Source organism: Accipiter gentilis, chromosome 21, assembly GCF_929443795.1.
Source record: "Accipiter gentilis chromosome 21, bAccGen1.1, whole genome shotgun sequence".
Taxonomy (NCBI): domain Eukaryota; kingdom Metazoa; phylum Chordata; class Aves; order Accipitriformes; family Accipitridae; genus Astur; species Astur gentilis.
In genome coordinates, this window is record NC_064900.1 from 2,575,151 (window position 1) to 2,592,538 (window position 17,388).

At 42.8% G+C, this 17,388-nt stretch overlaps 1 protein-coding gene across 11 annotated transcripts in view; it reads left to right on the plus strand.

The window, feature by feature from the left end:
* Positions 1–2,751: 2,751 nt before the first annotated feature.
* The window catches only part of USF3 (upstream transcription factor family member 3), a 35,569-nt gene continuing 20,932 nt past the window's right edge, over positions 2,752–17,388 (plus strand). For 8 of the 11 annotated variants that reach the window (XR_007509067.1, XR_007509068.1, XR_007509070.1 and 5 more), the window contains exons 1-2: positions 2,752–2,858; positions 17,006–17,070. Coding sequence is in view for 4 of the 11 variants with exons in the window: in XM_049824664.1 (XP_049680621.1) it covers positions 2,811–2,858; positions 17,006–17,070 (113 nt within the window). In the remaining 7 variants the exon portion in view is untranslated. Of the gene's footprint in view, positions 2,859–14,390; positions 14,432–14,869; positions 14,939–16,003; positions 16,139–17,005; positions 17,071–17,388 lie in introns of those variants that run through there. The other 3 variants (XM_049824665.1, XM_049824666.1, XM_049824667.1) reach the window with 3 other exon arrangements.

The following is a 17,388-nucleotide window of genomic DNA, read 5'->3' on the forward strand; positions in this document are numbered from 1 at the left end:
AACTGATCTTTCCTTCCATGCCCTGTGATGTCTGTCTTTTAATCAGCTTTCTGTCCCTGCGAGAATACTGTCTAGTAGCCTAGACTTGAGCTGTTGGACAGGGATCGTTTATTTGAAGTCTTTTTGAATATCTACCAAACCAGTCTCTGTGAGCTGAGTGTTGTAATCTGTTCCTGGCAATACTTTTTCCCCTGTAGGGGTTCTCCAAATCTATTCAACCCATCTAGTCCAGTTGCTTTGTATGGGACATGAGATTGTTGCTCACTGTTCTTACATGCTTTTCTCTTGGCCATAAAGAGGCATCAGTCAAACCAGATGATGGAAAAGTCACCTTTTCCATATCTTTTTATCCTGCCTTCTTTCCATTCCCCCCAGTGCTTTAGTACTGCAAAAGCACTTAGTTTTACTACTGTTTTGCCTACAGGCTTTGTGGTAACACCATCTCAAGCTGTCCAGGCTGTGAAGTGAGTTGCCAGCTTTTTCTTCCACTCACTTGCGTGTATATGGCCCACAGTCCAAGAAACTCCTGTACCTGGGGAGAGATGCACTGACCTCTCTTCTGATGGCCTTTCTGTCGGCTGCTGTATCACATCATACAGACTTAGGCCATTACTGTTTGCTAAATGATTGAATCTAAACCTGCATGACAGCCGAGTATTATGCCTTCATTCAAAAAAAATCGCACTTGAGTTGTTCTTGGTTAAGACTATTCAAAATAAAGGTGCAGAAACTCTTCTTTTTCACCTGTCACACTAACAGCAAATCATCTCATCTACTCAGTCTAAAGCTTTTCTAAATATTGGTGCAAAACCTGTTTGGGGTTTTTTGGTTCTGGTGTTTTTTTGGTTGGTTGGTTGAGGCATTTTGGGTTTTTTAAGCTATGTCATCATATAATTACTGGTTTATATTCACTACCAGAAACAGGCTACTGCTATTCAACAATTTCCTATTATATATGATTTCACCAGTATATTTTTGCCTCCTGCTGGATTTTTGCTACTGTATTTCCAATATCTAAAACTGTATGAGTAGCTTGAAGATTCACAAGCTCAAACACTCCAGGACACAACAGGGTTGCAGAACGTAAACTTGGTTTTGTTGCTTTGGACAGGGGGTGCCTCTTTAGTGAAAATCTTCACTGAAAAAGCACACTACCCTTTAAAGGCGGGGGGGTAACTCAGTTTATATTGGAATAAATTGACAAAGCACAGGTATTTCAGATTTCATTTGTCTTCCCATTTGGTTGTGTCAGAACTAAAAAAAACAACACAAAAACTGAAAAAGTGCACTTACTTTTATACTTTATCCTGTGAAGTTGCTATTTACAGTAACTTTAGAATTTTTCTGCAAAAACAGCTAGGGCTTTAAATTTCTTCACAGCTGGCAAATGGGTCATCCACTTAACACCAGCTGCAAGATTATTTTGCAAGCAGCAGCTATTCAAAATGAAATGTGAGGGGTTTGGTTTTTTTTTTTGGGGGGGGGGGGGGGGCGGGGGCGGTGTGTACATCTAATTGCCACTATGACTCATTTCAGCAGCAGCAAAGTTCTTGGAAGCTGCTTCAGAAACTTGTCCCTGCTCTGTATTATATAATATTTTAGGAAGGTATACGGACACAAGATGCTTTCTGGGGAAAAAAGGCATCTGCGTTTTCCATAAAGCCTAAACATCACAGCTCTAACTTTTCAGGTTGTCTCAGAAAGAAGAGGCTTTGCAACTCCACTATTGCCCACAGATGAGCAGAGAGATGATGTACTGGTAAGATGCAGTTTGTACTGGTAAGATACATTTAAAAAGAGTTCTAGAAAATAACTTGCAGAACATCTGTGGAAGGAAACGGTTGAGGCTGGAAATAGGACGCCACCTTATTATGACTAGGAATTGAATTAGAGAGGTGTTAGCAGGAAGGACGAGCTGAGGTAGTGGGGAGTTGTTAATGATTCAGACTCCCCAATTTAGCGGAAGAAAAAACACTTTTCTTAAGCTCTGATTTAATTAATGAGGAAGGTGGATGAAGGGTTTTTAAAATCCCAATTCCTCCCCAGAACTTTGATTGCAGGGGAAGGGGGTCAGCAGTATTTCAGTGTATAAGTGTTAGGGCCTCCTTTTCGGAGCTAAACTCAACCTTTACCGGCAGCCGCTTGGCAGAGTTTTCCTCTTCAATGCCGTCTCACTCCAGTCGCGTTTCTGACAGAAAAATATTTTCACGTCTGAAAAATAAACAAATAAATAAAATCACACGTGCCGTCGCTTTTTTTACCTGCCGTTTTCCCTTCCGTTTCCCTTTCCCCTTCCCGAAGGGAAGAAGCGGGCGCCTTCCCGCCGGCCGGGGGAGAGGCGGTTTGAGGCGCCGCTGAGGTAACGGCGGCCGCCTTCCCCTTTAAGAAGTTCCGCCCGCCTCTCGCCCCTCCGTGCTCCCCTTCTCGCTCCTCTCATTGGTCGGCTGAGGTGCCGGTCTCCGGCAGTTCCTGTTTCGGCCACCTGAACTTGTTGACGGTTCGCACGCCCGTCTCAACCTCTCTTGGCTTTTGATTGGACCGCCCCGCCAATGATTGTGGTGGCGATTGGCCCCCGCCCCTCTCCGCCCCGCCTCGTCGTGGCCAGCAACTCCCTTCCCCCCTCCCGCTCTTCTCGATTGGCTTGGAAACCTCGACCCGTGCGCTCGGATTGGCTGCCGGCGGCCGGGCGTGCGAGCAGCAGGGTGGGCTGCGCGGGAGCGGAGGGAGGTGGGGGGGGGGGGGGGGGGGAGTGAAGCTGTGAGTGAAGGCAGCGGCGGAGCGCTGGGTGACACGGGGTGTCCGCCCGGAGGATGGTCCCCGCCGTGGGGCTGCCGCCTCTCGGCCCCCCCAGCCCTCCTGTGAGTGCCGTGCGTTACCGCGGGGGGCTCAGAGCGGGAGCCTGGCGAGGGGGTGGAGGAAGGGCGGGACGGGGGAACCGCCGACCGCCGCCTCGGGCCTCCTCACCCGCCGGTCGGAGCACCGGGCTGGGCCGGTGGCCCCTTTGTCTGTCAGGAAATCTTTGTGTGGGCCCGACCCGGCCCGGGAAAGGACTTGGGAGCTGAAATAAGGCGAAGGGGAAGCGGTTGGAAGAGTGCGGGCGGCCCTTTTGTGGTGGGGGTTGCTCGCTGCCCACCCATCTTCCCGCCTCGGGTGTTCTGCAGGCACCGCCGCCGTGGTGGCGGTCGGGTTGTTGGGTTTTGTTTTTTTTGCTCCGGAGAAGTTTTGTTGCTTCGGTGGTGAAGGTTGGCAGCTTCCCTGCCCGGCGTGGATGGGGTCTGGAGGTGCTGGTGCGTGTGTGGCCGGGGAAGAGCGTAAAGGTGAAGGCGGTCGGGGTTTGGAGAGCCGGGGTGTTTTTGTCGTTTTGAAATCTTGGTGGTCTGAGGTCCTTGGCCCTCAATCGACGTTCTGAAAGCTAGCTTGGGAGAGAGCAAAACGCGGGCACGGTTTCTCAACCGTAACGTCTTTTCGGCGTAGTGCAGGATGGAGAATGTGCAGTGCATCACCTCTGTGTGCTCTTGTTGTGTGACATCTCGACCTGGGAGTTAGTCAGCTTCAGAGTACAGTGCAAAAGTCCAGCTTTTCTTATTTAGAATTCGGTCCCTGGAAACCTGATTTTTCCTGTTGGGTGTGTTTTCAGCTTGGTCTCCTAAGCAAAGGCGGCTTATGGACACGCTCTGTCTATTCCAATCTTCACCTAGTAATTGTAGCTCTCTGGCCAATTTGAGTCAAATCTGCCAGCGACAGAAAGACACTGAAGTCTTCAGTTTCGTGGAAATCAACATCTGATAAATGCAGAAGATCACAATTATTGCTCACACCAAGGGCAGGGCACCTAGAATCCTGCTCCTTGTGACAGGCAGCGTGGGTGAACTGAGTCCCATCAGCATACACGTGGCTGAATACAGCAGTAGCACACGATGTCATTTGTCCAGGGAAGTTTGCAGGGAAAAGGTGGAAGTAAGGTGAAGAAGAAGGGAATAGTGATGTGTTGAGTCACTGGCCATAAGCACATAGAAAATCACGCATCTTTATTTTTGCCTTTCACATAATAGCTTGGCCTTCTATTAGACTCCAGCCAAACATACAATTATTAAATACTTTTAGCAGAGGTAGCTTAATGATTGCACAGCTAAGCATTCAGAAGTCAGGTAATGTAATAGCTTGGTTTGGAAGCATGATTTAAGCTTTGCTTTTTTATATACAATGCATTGGGACAATCTTATTTACGTGATTATATTGTGTGGCACTTTAACAAACTGCAGAGTATTGTTTGTCAGTCATGAATTGTGTGCAGTAATCGGACAAAGAGGAAGGAAGAAACTTCCTATGGGGAAATATTATTATAAGGATTTAGAATTTTTAATTTTAACTTTCAATTAGTGCCATAATAATAATTCATAGGTACATTTTGGGGTGAAATAGATTTGACAACTGAAAATACGTTTGTCATTGAATGGGAAATAAGCCTAGAAAATGCTCATGTTGTGAGCATGATTTTGAGATGCGTGTATTCAAAATAACGTATCGGGTATATGAAGCAGTATGAGAATGTTGCAAACTTTGAAGTATTTGGATATTACTTATTCCCTTAGAGACTTACTTATTCCCTTAGGTTATGGACACATGGGAAGATTTTAATGGAGTAGGTGAAAAATGGTGGTGGATCCTGGAGGAGCCTGACAGCTGCAAAGCGATAATTAGGATGTAAGTGCTTGATAGTGGCTTTGCTGCTTTAATTCCTGGTTTTCCAAGTAGTGTTCCCAAGAGCTGACCAGGGACGGACTGAAGTGACTGTCACTCAAGTGGCGCCATGATGTGTGCCTGGCACTTGCCTGCTGTGTGTATCACGGACTCTGCGTTTGTACCTGAAGTTTAGCTGTAGTCTGAAATTCCAAAGACATCTTATGAGAAAGGCGGCAAAAATTCAGTAAACGTGTTCCGCTTGCACCACTGGCCGAGCTACTCCAGCTGCTTTTCACCTGGTCTCTTCTTGGGTGAACATAGAGGACACTTCCTTCTTTTTTAAAAGGGAGGAATTAAAGAGCTACTTTTATGTGGGTTGTTTTGGTGGTGGTGGTGGTTATTCCCCCCCACCCCATATGCTGAAATCATAAGAACGCCTCCGGCTTCCAGATATTGAACTATAACGAATTAGGCGACAAAGAGATTTGGAATAGTTCCATTCCAAATATTCAAGCATGCTTTTAATTTGCAAAGTGCGTTGGCATAAGGTGTGTGATGTTGTAACCAATCATGTCCAGCTTGGATGTGAATTAATACCGTGTATGGGTTGAAGCTGGATACTGCACAGGGTAGAAGAAAGACATAAATACATGAGGAAGTCAAGGGCTGGGACATGCTGGATTTGACAAGAACCGTTCTGTTGTTCAATTTTTGTACAGTAGTGCTTGCGTTTTTGTAATAAGTGTTTGGATCCAAGATGGCCTTAAAAATAACTTTGTAAATGACACATGACTGGGGGGAGGTATAACTAGCGTAGCATTTAATACAAAGGGATGCTCAGTGAATCATCATTGTTTGCATCGTAAGAACTTGTAAAAAATATCACGAAGTCTATGCCGCTTTGAAAGGACAGTGAGTAAGCATCACAGCGCGTTGTTTCAGCTGAGACAGTTTTCAATTAAATAACAATATTGAACATTGGCCCTGATTATCAAAGTGCCAGCGGTGTGGCTAGCTGTGTGTACAAACCAGGTGTTCAAGTGAAAATGGATATGTAAAACGTGTGTATGCATAGCATCTGACAGCTTTGATGTTCCTAATCATTTCGTAATGGGTCTAGTTATAATTCTCGGGCTTCTGAAGAAGGGTTATACTTGTCTCCAGCCTGAAGGGCTGCTCACCCGTAGTATTGCCGGTCACTTTATAACTTAGTTCCTGTGCTAGCATTCTTCATCTCTGTCATTTTTGTGACTCCTTTATTCAAGTTAAATCCCTCAGGAACACGTTCTCCTATTCTGAAGGGTATCAATCATAACGCGAGTGGTGTGTGTGTGTTCTGGAAAGTGGAGTGAAAACATCTCAGGTTGAACGGTTGAGCAGTAGGGCTTCCTTTGTTTCGGATTGCAGTAATACGTGTAAAGTCACAACTCCCTGATTAAGAAACATTGTGCAGTGCCTGGTTTGTGTAATGCTAACCTAACTTGCTGGTTAAAATACAGTTCCAGCTTTTATATGTGCATATTGTGTGTCCAAAGTTTACTTTGATTTTACCTCACAAGTGTAGCACTGTTGTCATGCTCTGAATAAGCACAAAAGCAATTCTACTGTGTGCACAGGATTGACAAATTTTGTGTAAACTCAGTTTGTTTGTAAACTCGGTTTGTTTCCTGTATGAAAAGCTATGGCATTAGGCTTTGAAAGTGAATTAGTTACGTCTGCAACCATGACATATGACAGCAATCTTTTACATCAGCTGTGCTGTGTGCCATTGTGATTCAGATAAGAACAAAGTACCAGACTGCTACAAATGTTTCATGCTTCCTGTTAACAAGTGCCTTTCTGACCCAGTTACCTGCACTTCTGTCAGGTTAATTGACCGAGATGAAGACCATGAAGTGAGATCAATGCCATCTAAAAGCACATCTCAGTCATGCCGGTACTCTGATACCAAAATGAGTCCTTTGTGGTCCATCTCTAGTGAGGCTGGAATGATCAGAGTATGTATGTATTAACTTTTAGGTCTAAATGCAGGTTTCTCAGATCTTGTGATCTGAAAGTCGTTGTTGTGGTGGGCAGCGCCATGAGGAGGTTATTGAACACATTGTTCTTTAGGCTGCGGATACTATTAAAAGCAGTGTAAAGGTATTATGGGAGGAGAGCTTAACTTTAAAGTTTTGTTTCTTCTGCAAATCACTGAAGATTAAAGTGAAAATAACGTTGTCCATTTGGGGTGTCTGCCTGCATCCGTCGTCTGTAATGAGTGGTTGGCTTAAGGGACACTTAATTCATGCCAGCCTTCGACCTTTGAAGTTGGACTCTGCTTTGCTTTCATGCATCAGTGAAGTTGTTAGCTAGAAATTGATTGAACACAAATCTTGGATGGGCTGGAAATTGCCTTTTGCTCTGTCCTACAACCCTTCTTATTCATTTACTACAATGGTAAAATGGTGCTAGCCCAACAGTGAGCAATTCCAAATCAGCAACAAGAGAAGGAACACCAGTTCATTTTTTCACTGTTGGAGGATCCATGATATTCAGAAATGCTGCTTAAATATTATGTATCTGTAGTTTAAATGCTTGATCCTTCTACGTAAGACTCTTGCTTGCTGTAAATTCTGAGGCTTCCTGTGTGGTTGGAGAAGTTTAACTAGTTTTGGCATCATCTCGGGTCATACTTCCACAAACATTAAGCCAGCACTGCCACTGCACGAAGCACCCTTGTACCAACAAAAGCAGTTTCAGTGTACTTGTTTGGGGGTGGGGGGTCTCTTTGTGATCCTTTTGCAGAGTAAATTTTAAGTCGAAGTAATGTTCTTGTCTGGCTTCCTGTGTGAGTGCCAGTGAAGTGGGGGAGAGGTGACATCTTTCAGCATTATTTTGGAGTAGGTGGGATGGTAGGGAAGGGTAACCATCTTACAGATTTTCCTATATTGCTATAAGGGCAATTTGTTAACTAAGGAAATGTAGGTAGCTAGTTTAGCATATGTTGCAGTGTAACTCATCAACTCTGTTAGCATTCAGATTTGATAAAGCAGTTAATACAAGGAAAAAAATTTCTTTTGCAGTGCATCAGGTTTCAACTGTTAGTTGCCTTTCAGAACGCTGATGTGCTTACATCTCAACGTAAGGAAAGCTGGGTTGAAAACAGGTTGAATGTCTGGGCCCGGAGGATGGCGATCAGTGGCATGAAGCCTAGCTGGAGGCCAGCGGTGTACCTCAGGGATCAATTCTGGGTCCAGTCCTGTTTAACATCTTCATTAGTGATCTGGATGGTGGGACAGGTGGGCCATCAGCAAGTTTGCTGATGACACCAAACTGGGAGGAGCGGCTGGTACACCAGAAGGTCGTGCTGCCATCCAGAGGGACCTCGACAGGCTGGAGAAATGGGCTGACAGGAAGGAAACTCATGCAGTTCAACAAGGGCAAGGGTAAAGTCCTCTGCCTGGGGAAGAAAAACTCAATGCACCAATATATGCTGGGGGTCACCCAGCTGGGAAGCAGCTTGGTAGAAAAGGACCTGAGGGTCCCAGTGGACACCAGGTTAAACATGAACCAACAATGTGCCCTTGTGGCAAAGGTGGTGAACAGTATCCTGGGCTGCATTAGACAAAGTATTGACAGCAGGTCAAGGGAGGTGATCCTTCCACTGTACTCGGCACTGGTGAGGCCACACCAGGAGTCCTGTGGCCAGTTCTGGGTCCCCCAGTACAAGAGAGATGGACATACTGGAGAGAGTCCAGTGAAGGGCCTCAAAGATGATTAAGGTACTGGAGCATCTCTTATCTTAGGAGAGGCTGATGGATCTGGGACTGTTTAGTCTGGGGAAGAGAAGGCTCAGGGGGATCTCATCAATGTGTATAAACACCTGAAGGAAGAATGCAAAGAGCCAGGCTCTTTTCAGTGGTGCCCGGTGACAGGACCAGAGGCAATGGGCACAAACTGGAATGCAGGAGCCTCCATCTGAACATCAGGAAACACTTTCTTACTGTGAAGGTGACCCAGCACCAAAGCAGGTTGCACAGGGAGGTTGTGGAGTCTCCATCCTTGGAGATACTCGGAAGCCGTCTGGATGTGGTCCTGGGCAACTGGCTGTAGGTGGCCTGGCTTAGGCAGGGAGAGGTTGGACCAGATGACCTTAATTTGTACTTAATGACTTACATCTGAAAAGATGAATTAAAAAAATTGTCACGTAAACTCTCTGGATGCCCTGCACATTTCAGTTCTAGGATATTTTGCGCTACTTGTTAGTTAGGGTCTTAAGGAGAGAGCAGCAACTCAGTTTAGCATGTGTCTGTGTGTCTGGCGTAGCTATCAGAGAATCACTTGATACCTCCTCGAGACCATACACAGTTTTATTAAACAGACTATGTGAGGATCCTTTGTAGTTGCAGAACAAAAAAGAGCTCAGGTTAAAAGCAAAAAATGAAACAGAGAATAGTATTCTGACCACGTCATTGTGGCCAAAATGAAAGCTTTTATGTTTTGATTCTAAATTGGTTATCAAGCCCTGTGATGAAGTACTGTTCTTTGAATAGAGATTTTATTTGGAGATAAGGTCATGTCAGAAAGCAGAATTAGACTGGCTCTTGATGAAGCTGTACCTTCTACATTTGTCCAGTTGGTCTGTGGTGTTTCAAGTACAGCTTTTGTACGTGGATGGCTTCCTGAGTTCCAAATAATCATCTTGGTCCCAGTATTCAGAGACGACAATGACTTACATGTTACAGCTTTTTTCAGGAAAAAGAAATTATTTCTTTTTTAGGCAATGTGCTGCCAGCAAGGTTTGGCTCACCAACAGATGCTCTTGCACCGGAGTGGTAGCACGCTTAGCCTCAACCACAGTACAGGCAATCTTTGTCATCTAATGGACCTTAGAGCAGCCTTCCAGCACCTAAAGGGGCCCTATGAGAAACATGGAGAGGGACTTTTTACAAGGGCATGTAGTGATAGGACAAGGGGTGATGGCTTTAAACAGAAAGAGGGTAGATTTAGGTTAGATGTAAGGAAGAAGTTCTTTACTGTGAGGGTGGGGAGGCACTGGAACAGGTTGCCCAGAGAAGTGGACTCCCCATCCCTGGCAGTGTTCAAGGCCAGGTTGAATGGGGCTTTGAGCAACCTGGTCTGGTGGAAGGTGTCCCTGCCCATGGCAGGGGGGTTGGAACTAGATGGGCTTTAAGGTCCCTTCCAACCCAAACCATTCTGTGATTCTACAGGAAGCCTAACCCACATAGAGATGACAACCTATTTATAGGAGGCAGTTGTCTGCAGTCCCCTTTGTATCCACTTAGCTTTCATCATCAGAACGGACTTCTTGACTCCTTTGTCAAGCATAAAATAATTAGATACGTATCTTCTATTTGAAAATAATTTTCTGTTTTGAAGTGTACTGCAGATCACTGGGCATTGAAAACCAGGGAGATGAGCACTGTCTTGCAACTAAGAGACGTTCCTCATACTTTCTCACTTCCTTCATGAAATTGGTATGTGGTAACTTGTGAATCTTAACAAAATATATGAAGAGCATGGGGATCATGAGGATTTCCCTGGTCATTGCTTTCTGATTTCCTAAAGAAAACAGTGATGCTTCCCTTATTTTGATCTGAAGTTGCTGAGGACACTCTTTGGGGTGACAGCTCTGGTCTTGGTGATTCTAGCTTGTGGACTGATTGTGTAACTACAGCACTTCACCTCCAAAATGCCTGCTTCCACTTAACAATTCATCCAGGAGATAGTTCGTGTAGGCATCTTCCTTTACTAGCACTGTGTGGCACTTCAGTCTGTAGTACCAAGGTTGTCTGCACAATCTGTGAGGGTGGCAGCAGCTCACATCTGGATGCAAAACGTCCAGAGATACCTGTCCTTAAATAGTTTTCAGAACATCATCAGCAAGTAAGAGACTTGGTTCAGTAGACATGATCTCTCTCTCTCTGCCCCTCCTCTAAGGTTTAAAAATAAATGAGGCTGTACTAACCTAGGAAGATTTGAGGGGCAACAGTGGTAGAGCAAGAAGAATAAATATGAGAGGTGGATCTTTAGGTGATTAATAGGCAAGTTTCTTTTTTTTCCTGAAGTTTCTTAAGCAGATCTGGTCAGGATTTCTCAAAATGACCCTACAACTATGCTGTCCTGAAACTGCATGTTAGTAAAAGGTCACGAGCAATTATGTCTTTAATATTACAAAATTTATAAACGAAAACAAAAAATAATGTAGATAAGAGGGAATATCACTTGAGTGATGACCCTGCTTCTTCCTCCAATGCTGTTATTAAAAAAAAAAGAGGAAGTTTTCTTTCTAGTTCTCCTGCATGTTCTTGTATAATAGCCTTACTGAAACTCTATTGCTTTAAGTCAGCAGGAGGAAAAATACTGATGTATTTGAGCTTAAGTAGTACAAACAAAAGAGGTAAAGAAAAAACTCTAAAAGCAGTGAAGTTTGTTTTCCACCCGTTGTTATTTGCAGACACCTTAAAAAGAAGTGGCTTGTGTAACAAGTTTTAGCTTATTGGCATTGGGTTTTCTTTTCTTTTGCAGAAGCTCTGGGAACAGTCTGGCTGCCCTAGGAAACCGTCAGCTGGTTTGCATTGGGAATGTGTATTCTGTGAAAAGTCAAGGTAGCTCTCTCCTGCCCTTTTATCCCTCGTACATCTTCCTTGGCAAAAGGTGGTGTATGTTGTGACCAGTCTGACGCCAGCTGGTCAGCCAGTGCATACCTGCTACTGAGCTGGTCACAGACCCGAGCGGTATCCTGACGCTTACCTGCGGTGTCAGCACTTCTCCTTCTCTGCTCAGTCTCAGGTTTTTGTAAACATCTGGGAACTTCGTGTCTTTTGAGAGGTTGCATTTAGTTTGGTCGGTGGCCCCAGCTGTTGTTGTGAGTGGGTGGATAAAGAGACACGGTGCAGTAACAAGGAAACCTTGGTTTCTTCAGAAACCAAACTGAAAGATATCAAAGGGATTTTTACTCTTACCAGGAAAAACAGTCCTTTTCAACTTCCTGTACAGTAGTTTTAACAGGTTCTGTAGGCGAAAGTAGTTGGTATACATAGGTAACAATCACAAAGGTAAGCTTTCGAGTTTTGTTTCCTGCAATCATTTTATTAGGTAAATGCAAAACTAGAATAGAATTGTTTCAAGGGAGAATAAAGAAAGGGCAGTAAATTGTGTCATTTTATCTCAAGGGCACCTTGCTTGTGATTAAAAGCTTGGATTAAGTCCCTGGTTGAAGCTAGCCTTGTTGCAAAACATGCATGGAAGACTGCAAAAGAGAGCTCCGGCAATCACTTGAATGAAGAGGACACTGTCTTGCAGGAAAAAAAAATACAGCATTTGAGTAGTTATTATTTATGCCTTGGAATTGATATTAGCTGTAAATCACAGCTAACTACATGAGGTGTACAAAACCGGTAAGAAATGTGAGATTGTAGCAATGTAACTGCATAAGCTTGCTGAAGTATTTTAAGAAGAAGAAAGATTTGGACTGCTGGTAGTTTTACAGAATATGTGTAGCTGCATATTAAAAAGATTCTTTCTGCATCATGCAGAAGAATAGATTACCTTTACTAATTTGAGGAAGATTGTTTTGTACAGCCAAAGATAACAGATCGGAAGGATTATTTTCTTTTTCAAATGAGTATTAAGTTTGGAAACACTTCCTAAATAAAGAGTGAAAACTTAATGTCAAATAAAATAATCCAAACTAACTTTTTCTTAGAAAGTTAAATCTGCTGAGTGCATATGTATTGAAGAAAAGGTTTCATAAAATAAGTTGCTGAATAATAGCTGCAAAGATGGGTGGTAGACAAGAAGACACTTTGAAACAACTTGGTTTTGAGTTTTCTACCCTACTTTTTTAGAACTATGGAAGAGATTAAATTATGTTAAACTTAAGTCTTTAGAACACAAAATATCTTTTCATTTTTGGGGATGACATTGCATTTAAATTAAAATCGGTTATTTCGGGTTGACATTGTAAGAGCTATAAACTATATAAAACTCGAGGGAACCTTGGTACTAAATAAATACAAATGTTGAATTGCTTCTCCTTCATCTGGCTAAAGAATTTGGAATTTGCTACATTCTCTCTGCAGAAGATATTCAGCTGAGTCAAGTGTGTGTATTTCATGAGTGAACTTAAAATACATTTGCCCCTGAGTTTATAAAGCAAATACATGTCTTCTGCTTTAAAGAATCGGTGAAAGAATCTCTCCATGAAGAAGTATTACTTGACATGGAAGAGGTAAAGAGAAACCACAGCTGCGAGGAAGAAATGGAGACTGTAAACATTGTTCCTCAGCCCGCAGAAGTGTCCACCTAGGCAGGTTTTTGGGTTTTGGTTTTTTTCATTCACAGAGCCCCTGTTTTCAGCAGCTCTCAAGAATACCACCTCCCTTGTATGGCCAGCTCTAACTGCTTTGGGGTGTATCAAGTAAAATGCAAAGGTTTTGTCCTTACGGAATAAGAATAGGAGAAAACACGGCTTCGGTTCACCATGTTTCTTACAGTACAATCTATCAGTAGAAACCCCAGAGTTGTATACAAGTGCTGTTTAACAAACTCAAGCACCTCTTTTCAGCTAGAAAACCAGAACTTGAAATTAACCGGTTAATTAGATGAAGTGTACAACCTTGATTTTCCTTATTGGTCCCACAAAACTTCTTTGAAACTTTTGGGGAAACATTCGTTGAATGGTAAACTTTGATAAACTTGACTTAAAGTAATTCCACAGTAAAGCAAAGTTAGAATAATATTCATTGCATTCCTATGCCCTGCCTTCTTTATGAAATGGGCTGAATATCCCAGTAGAGCTGAAGCATATCCAATACAAACTTAAAGCTGTTTATGTTTGTGAGGTTTATACGCTCAATGTGGTAGCATCAGGCTTGAAATGTGCAGGGAATGCATCACTCAGAAGAAGCTTAGTGGCATCATTAAAAAAAAAAGGGGGTGCAGGGGCAGAAGAAAGAAATGGGGAGTCTTTGACACGTTGTAATAAAGACTTTCCATTTTCTCAGGATTGAAAACTGGTTAGAGGCTGTATTAATAAATTTTAGCACAAACTTCCACTAAGGCCTTGCCTATCTTCCCAAATACCATATACAATGTATTGCTGAATCATTTAAGGCATCTGCTCAGGAGGAAGAAATAAGACAATTGGAAAATTGCGTAGATTGACTTTGGGAGATAGGGATGCTGCTATCGGGAATAAGAATTTTGCTGAGGGGATGTGGACCCTGGGCAGAAGAAGCTTGAATATAGGAGTACGGAGAGCCCGTGTTGGGAGGGAGAAATGGTGCTCTGACTCAGGGCAGGGGGAAGATGGGGTTGTGGATGTGACCCGGACACATCCTGCAGGGAGAAGCAGGTGTAGTCAGAACAGCTGGGTCTGTGCTAAGGGAAGGTTATTTGTGGGTGGGTGCTGCTTTACACCCTTTACCTTCATACAGTTGTGCTTTATCTAGCCTTGCATGGTAGCTAGCCATCTAAATTCACATTAATGCTTTCTGTATTAAATACACTGTAATACAGAAATACTCCTTTGGTTCTGAAATTGTATAAATTTGCAGGATTAAAAAAAATATGGTTGCTTGGTGAATGCATTAGTCTTTCAAAAATGCTAAGTTCATCAAAATTATGACCTCTTTAATCTTTTTGCTCTGATTGCTAGCATACTTGCTGTGGTCTAGTACTGCCCAATAACAGGTACATCAACTCTGTCCTTACAGATGGTGCAGAAAAGTCAAGAAACAGGGTACGTGACTGCCACACGATGCAATCCATCATCTTCCTTTTTATATGCATGATGTTTGTGAGCTTTGCTGTAGCAGAACTATATCCACATACTCTGTGCTCACATCCTTACCTACTAAACAGAAACAGTACTGTATACTGTTAAATGACACCCTGAATAGCTATTTTACCTGATACACAAGGTATTGTCTTAATGATGGATATATGAGAGCGTAGCATTATTGGCTAGCTGCTCTGTTTCTCCTGTCTTTGCTGGTAGCCTTAATGGATATAGATTCTGCTGGGCTGCTTTGACACAACTGAAAAAACCCCACTGAAACAAGGTGTGCTGACCTCAGTCTCTCAATGTATGTATGTGTGAGCATCTCTCTGGTTGCCAATACTGTAAAAGATGGCTGGGCTCTAACCAGATTTACTTTTTTTTTTTTTTTTTAATCAGAATCGCATGCCTGCTAAACTCTCCCAGCTAGCCCCTTCATCATCACCTGATACAATGAATGCATCTAGAGTAAGTGAGTTAAGTACTACTGACCATCACCAGCTACACACAGGAGGGATAAGTTACAGTTATATTTGTTATATTTGGGTGGAAAACTGGATTTCCTGGCTTTCAGAGTTGTGAATGTTCGCTAACTTGCAGGACCTGAGATAACAACTGGACTAGTCTTACTACGTATAAACAAAAATAAAATTGTTAGCGAATTAAGCAAAATGGATTTAAAGGAGAAGGAATCTGTTTTTAAGTTGAAGTAACACAAGGTAATTTGTAAGAGACTGAATGAAAGGGCTGAAGTTGCACCACTACTTTCTCCCACAGTAAAGGACTCCGTTGGCTCTGTCAGGTTTTTAGATAACTTATGCAGAGCATGGTCAGTGAGAATGGAGAAAGCAAAACCTGTGGAGAAATATAAATAGAAAGCGATGCTAGGGAAATCTTTGGTGATTGTGTTTTATGTAGGCTGTATGTAACGCCCAGTGGAGCGGTGGAATGCTGTAATTTGTCTTGGGGGATTGCATCTAATTTTGTGATGGTGTGAACATTGTTGTGTAGGTGGAGGTGTTGAATTAGGTTCCTGAAAACTTCAGGCACTTCAAGTTCCCCAAGCTGGATCTATTTGCAGGATATCACCTGTTTGCTTTACTTCATGGTTTGCCAACATTTCCTGTGCCTTCACAGGAATAGGCAAAGTACTTAAAGAAGGGGTAGAGTGGTCAACAGCATCAGCCCTAATGTTTCTCCTCAGTTAATCTTTACTGAACGAGAGCGCTACATTCAATTAACCTTTTAGAGTATAAAGACTGGAGAACACATCCGAGTTCTGTTCTGGCACAATAAAGATTATTTCTGTTAACTTCACGCACACATATGCACAGGCACGTGCACGCGCAGCCATTTCCAAAGTGTATGCTTCAGTGCTTTGGGAGCTCTATAGATGGCTGGTTTTCTAGTTCATAATGATTTTTTTTTTTTTCCTTTTTTTTGATGTCAGTGTCAGTAACAGTAGGCTCGGTTTACATTAAGAACTGCTTGGTGTTGAAAGTTATATTAAAAGCCACCCCCACTTCCTTACAGTACAAACAAACAAACAAAAACATACCCTAAAGATACGAAGCCTGTTAAAAGAAGCTGATGAGCTTTCCAGGAGGAGCCAGGGAGAGGTGAAGCCACGAGGAGTCTGAGGGCCCATGGGAAGAGTTGGAACAACAGGTTGGTTGGTGAGAGAATGAGCAGAAGCATGAAACTAAATACAGAGCTCAGCCTTATCAAAAAACAGATTATTTTTTTTTCCTGTTGTCTTCTACACTATACTTCATGTTACTTGCTCTCTAAAATTCATTCCTCTGGTAGATACACATTTGACCATCATTGTCTTAATCTCATCTTTTGTTTATTTTTTTTGTAATGTTTTTGTTTGTCTAAATACAGGCTACTGGTATGTTCAAGCTGAGGACAAGTTAGGTACAATTTATTAGGCTGTGTGTATAACTATTTCATAACTTTATTTTTAACTGAATTTTATATATCTGAGAGCATAGAGTGTCACTTTTAGCCATTTTAAGCTGTACATTAATCCCATAGCAAGTTTTGTGATTTGCTACATTAATAGCACTCTAAATTTGTATTTAATAAAATGTCCTCATTGTAGCTTGTTTTTTGTTTAGCATTGTTGATTTATGTAGAACTGGGCATTGAATGCATATTCAGTTAGGAAGGGCTGATGAAAGAGAGTTCAGCTGTACCTCCTCCCATTCAAAAAACAATCATATACTCTAATTTTCTTTCTTGCTCCCTTAAAGTAGTTGGGATTATACCTAGTTTTATATTTAAAGTACTTGAGGAAGTGGAAACCTATTTGTCATAGGCGGCAGGGGTTCACAACACACCCTGATAGGTAACATACTTCATTTTTAATGCTCATATGACCAGCTGCTCTACATCAAGGTGATGGACTTGTGCGTACATCGTAGTGTGGCCCTGTTCTTGTGGTCAAAGGCAGAACAATGTAATGAATGTCGTATGCTAAGAATTCAGAAGAGTGCAGGAGTTGTTAATTCCTTCCACAATTTTCTTCAGGCTCTCTTCTCCGAAACCATGCCAGAGATGACAGAAAATGAGACACCTACTAAGAAGCAACATCGGTGAGTTTCTGTGGGAAAATGACTATTTTGTGGTTCTGTAGTTTGCGGTCATGTCGCAGTTATGAAGTTTCTAGCTAAAAGTTTGGCAGTAAGGGTATTGACAAGAAGTTCTGAGGGTTGACCAGGGTTGATCCAAAAGTTAGGGAACTGTGGCTGCAAAACTCCCTTTCTCTCTTTCCCTGTCTATGCCAAATTATTTGTTGAAGACACGTCTACCTGGGCAACGGAGATGCTTTGATTATTACACCGACTACTCCAATGTGTAAAAACTGTGTCACCACCTCGGTTAGAGTGCAGCCTGTGTTATTGCGGTGACTC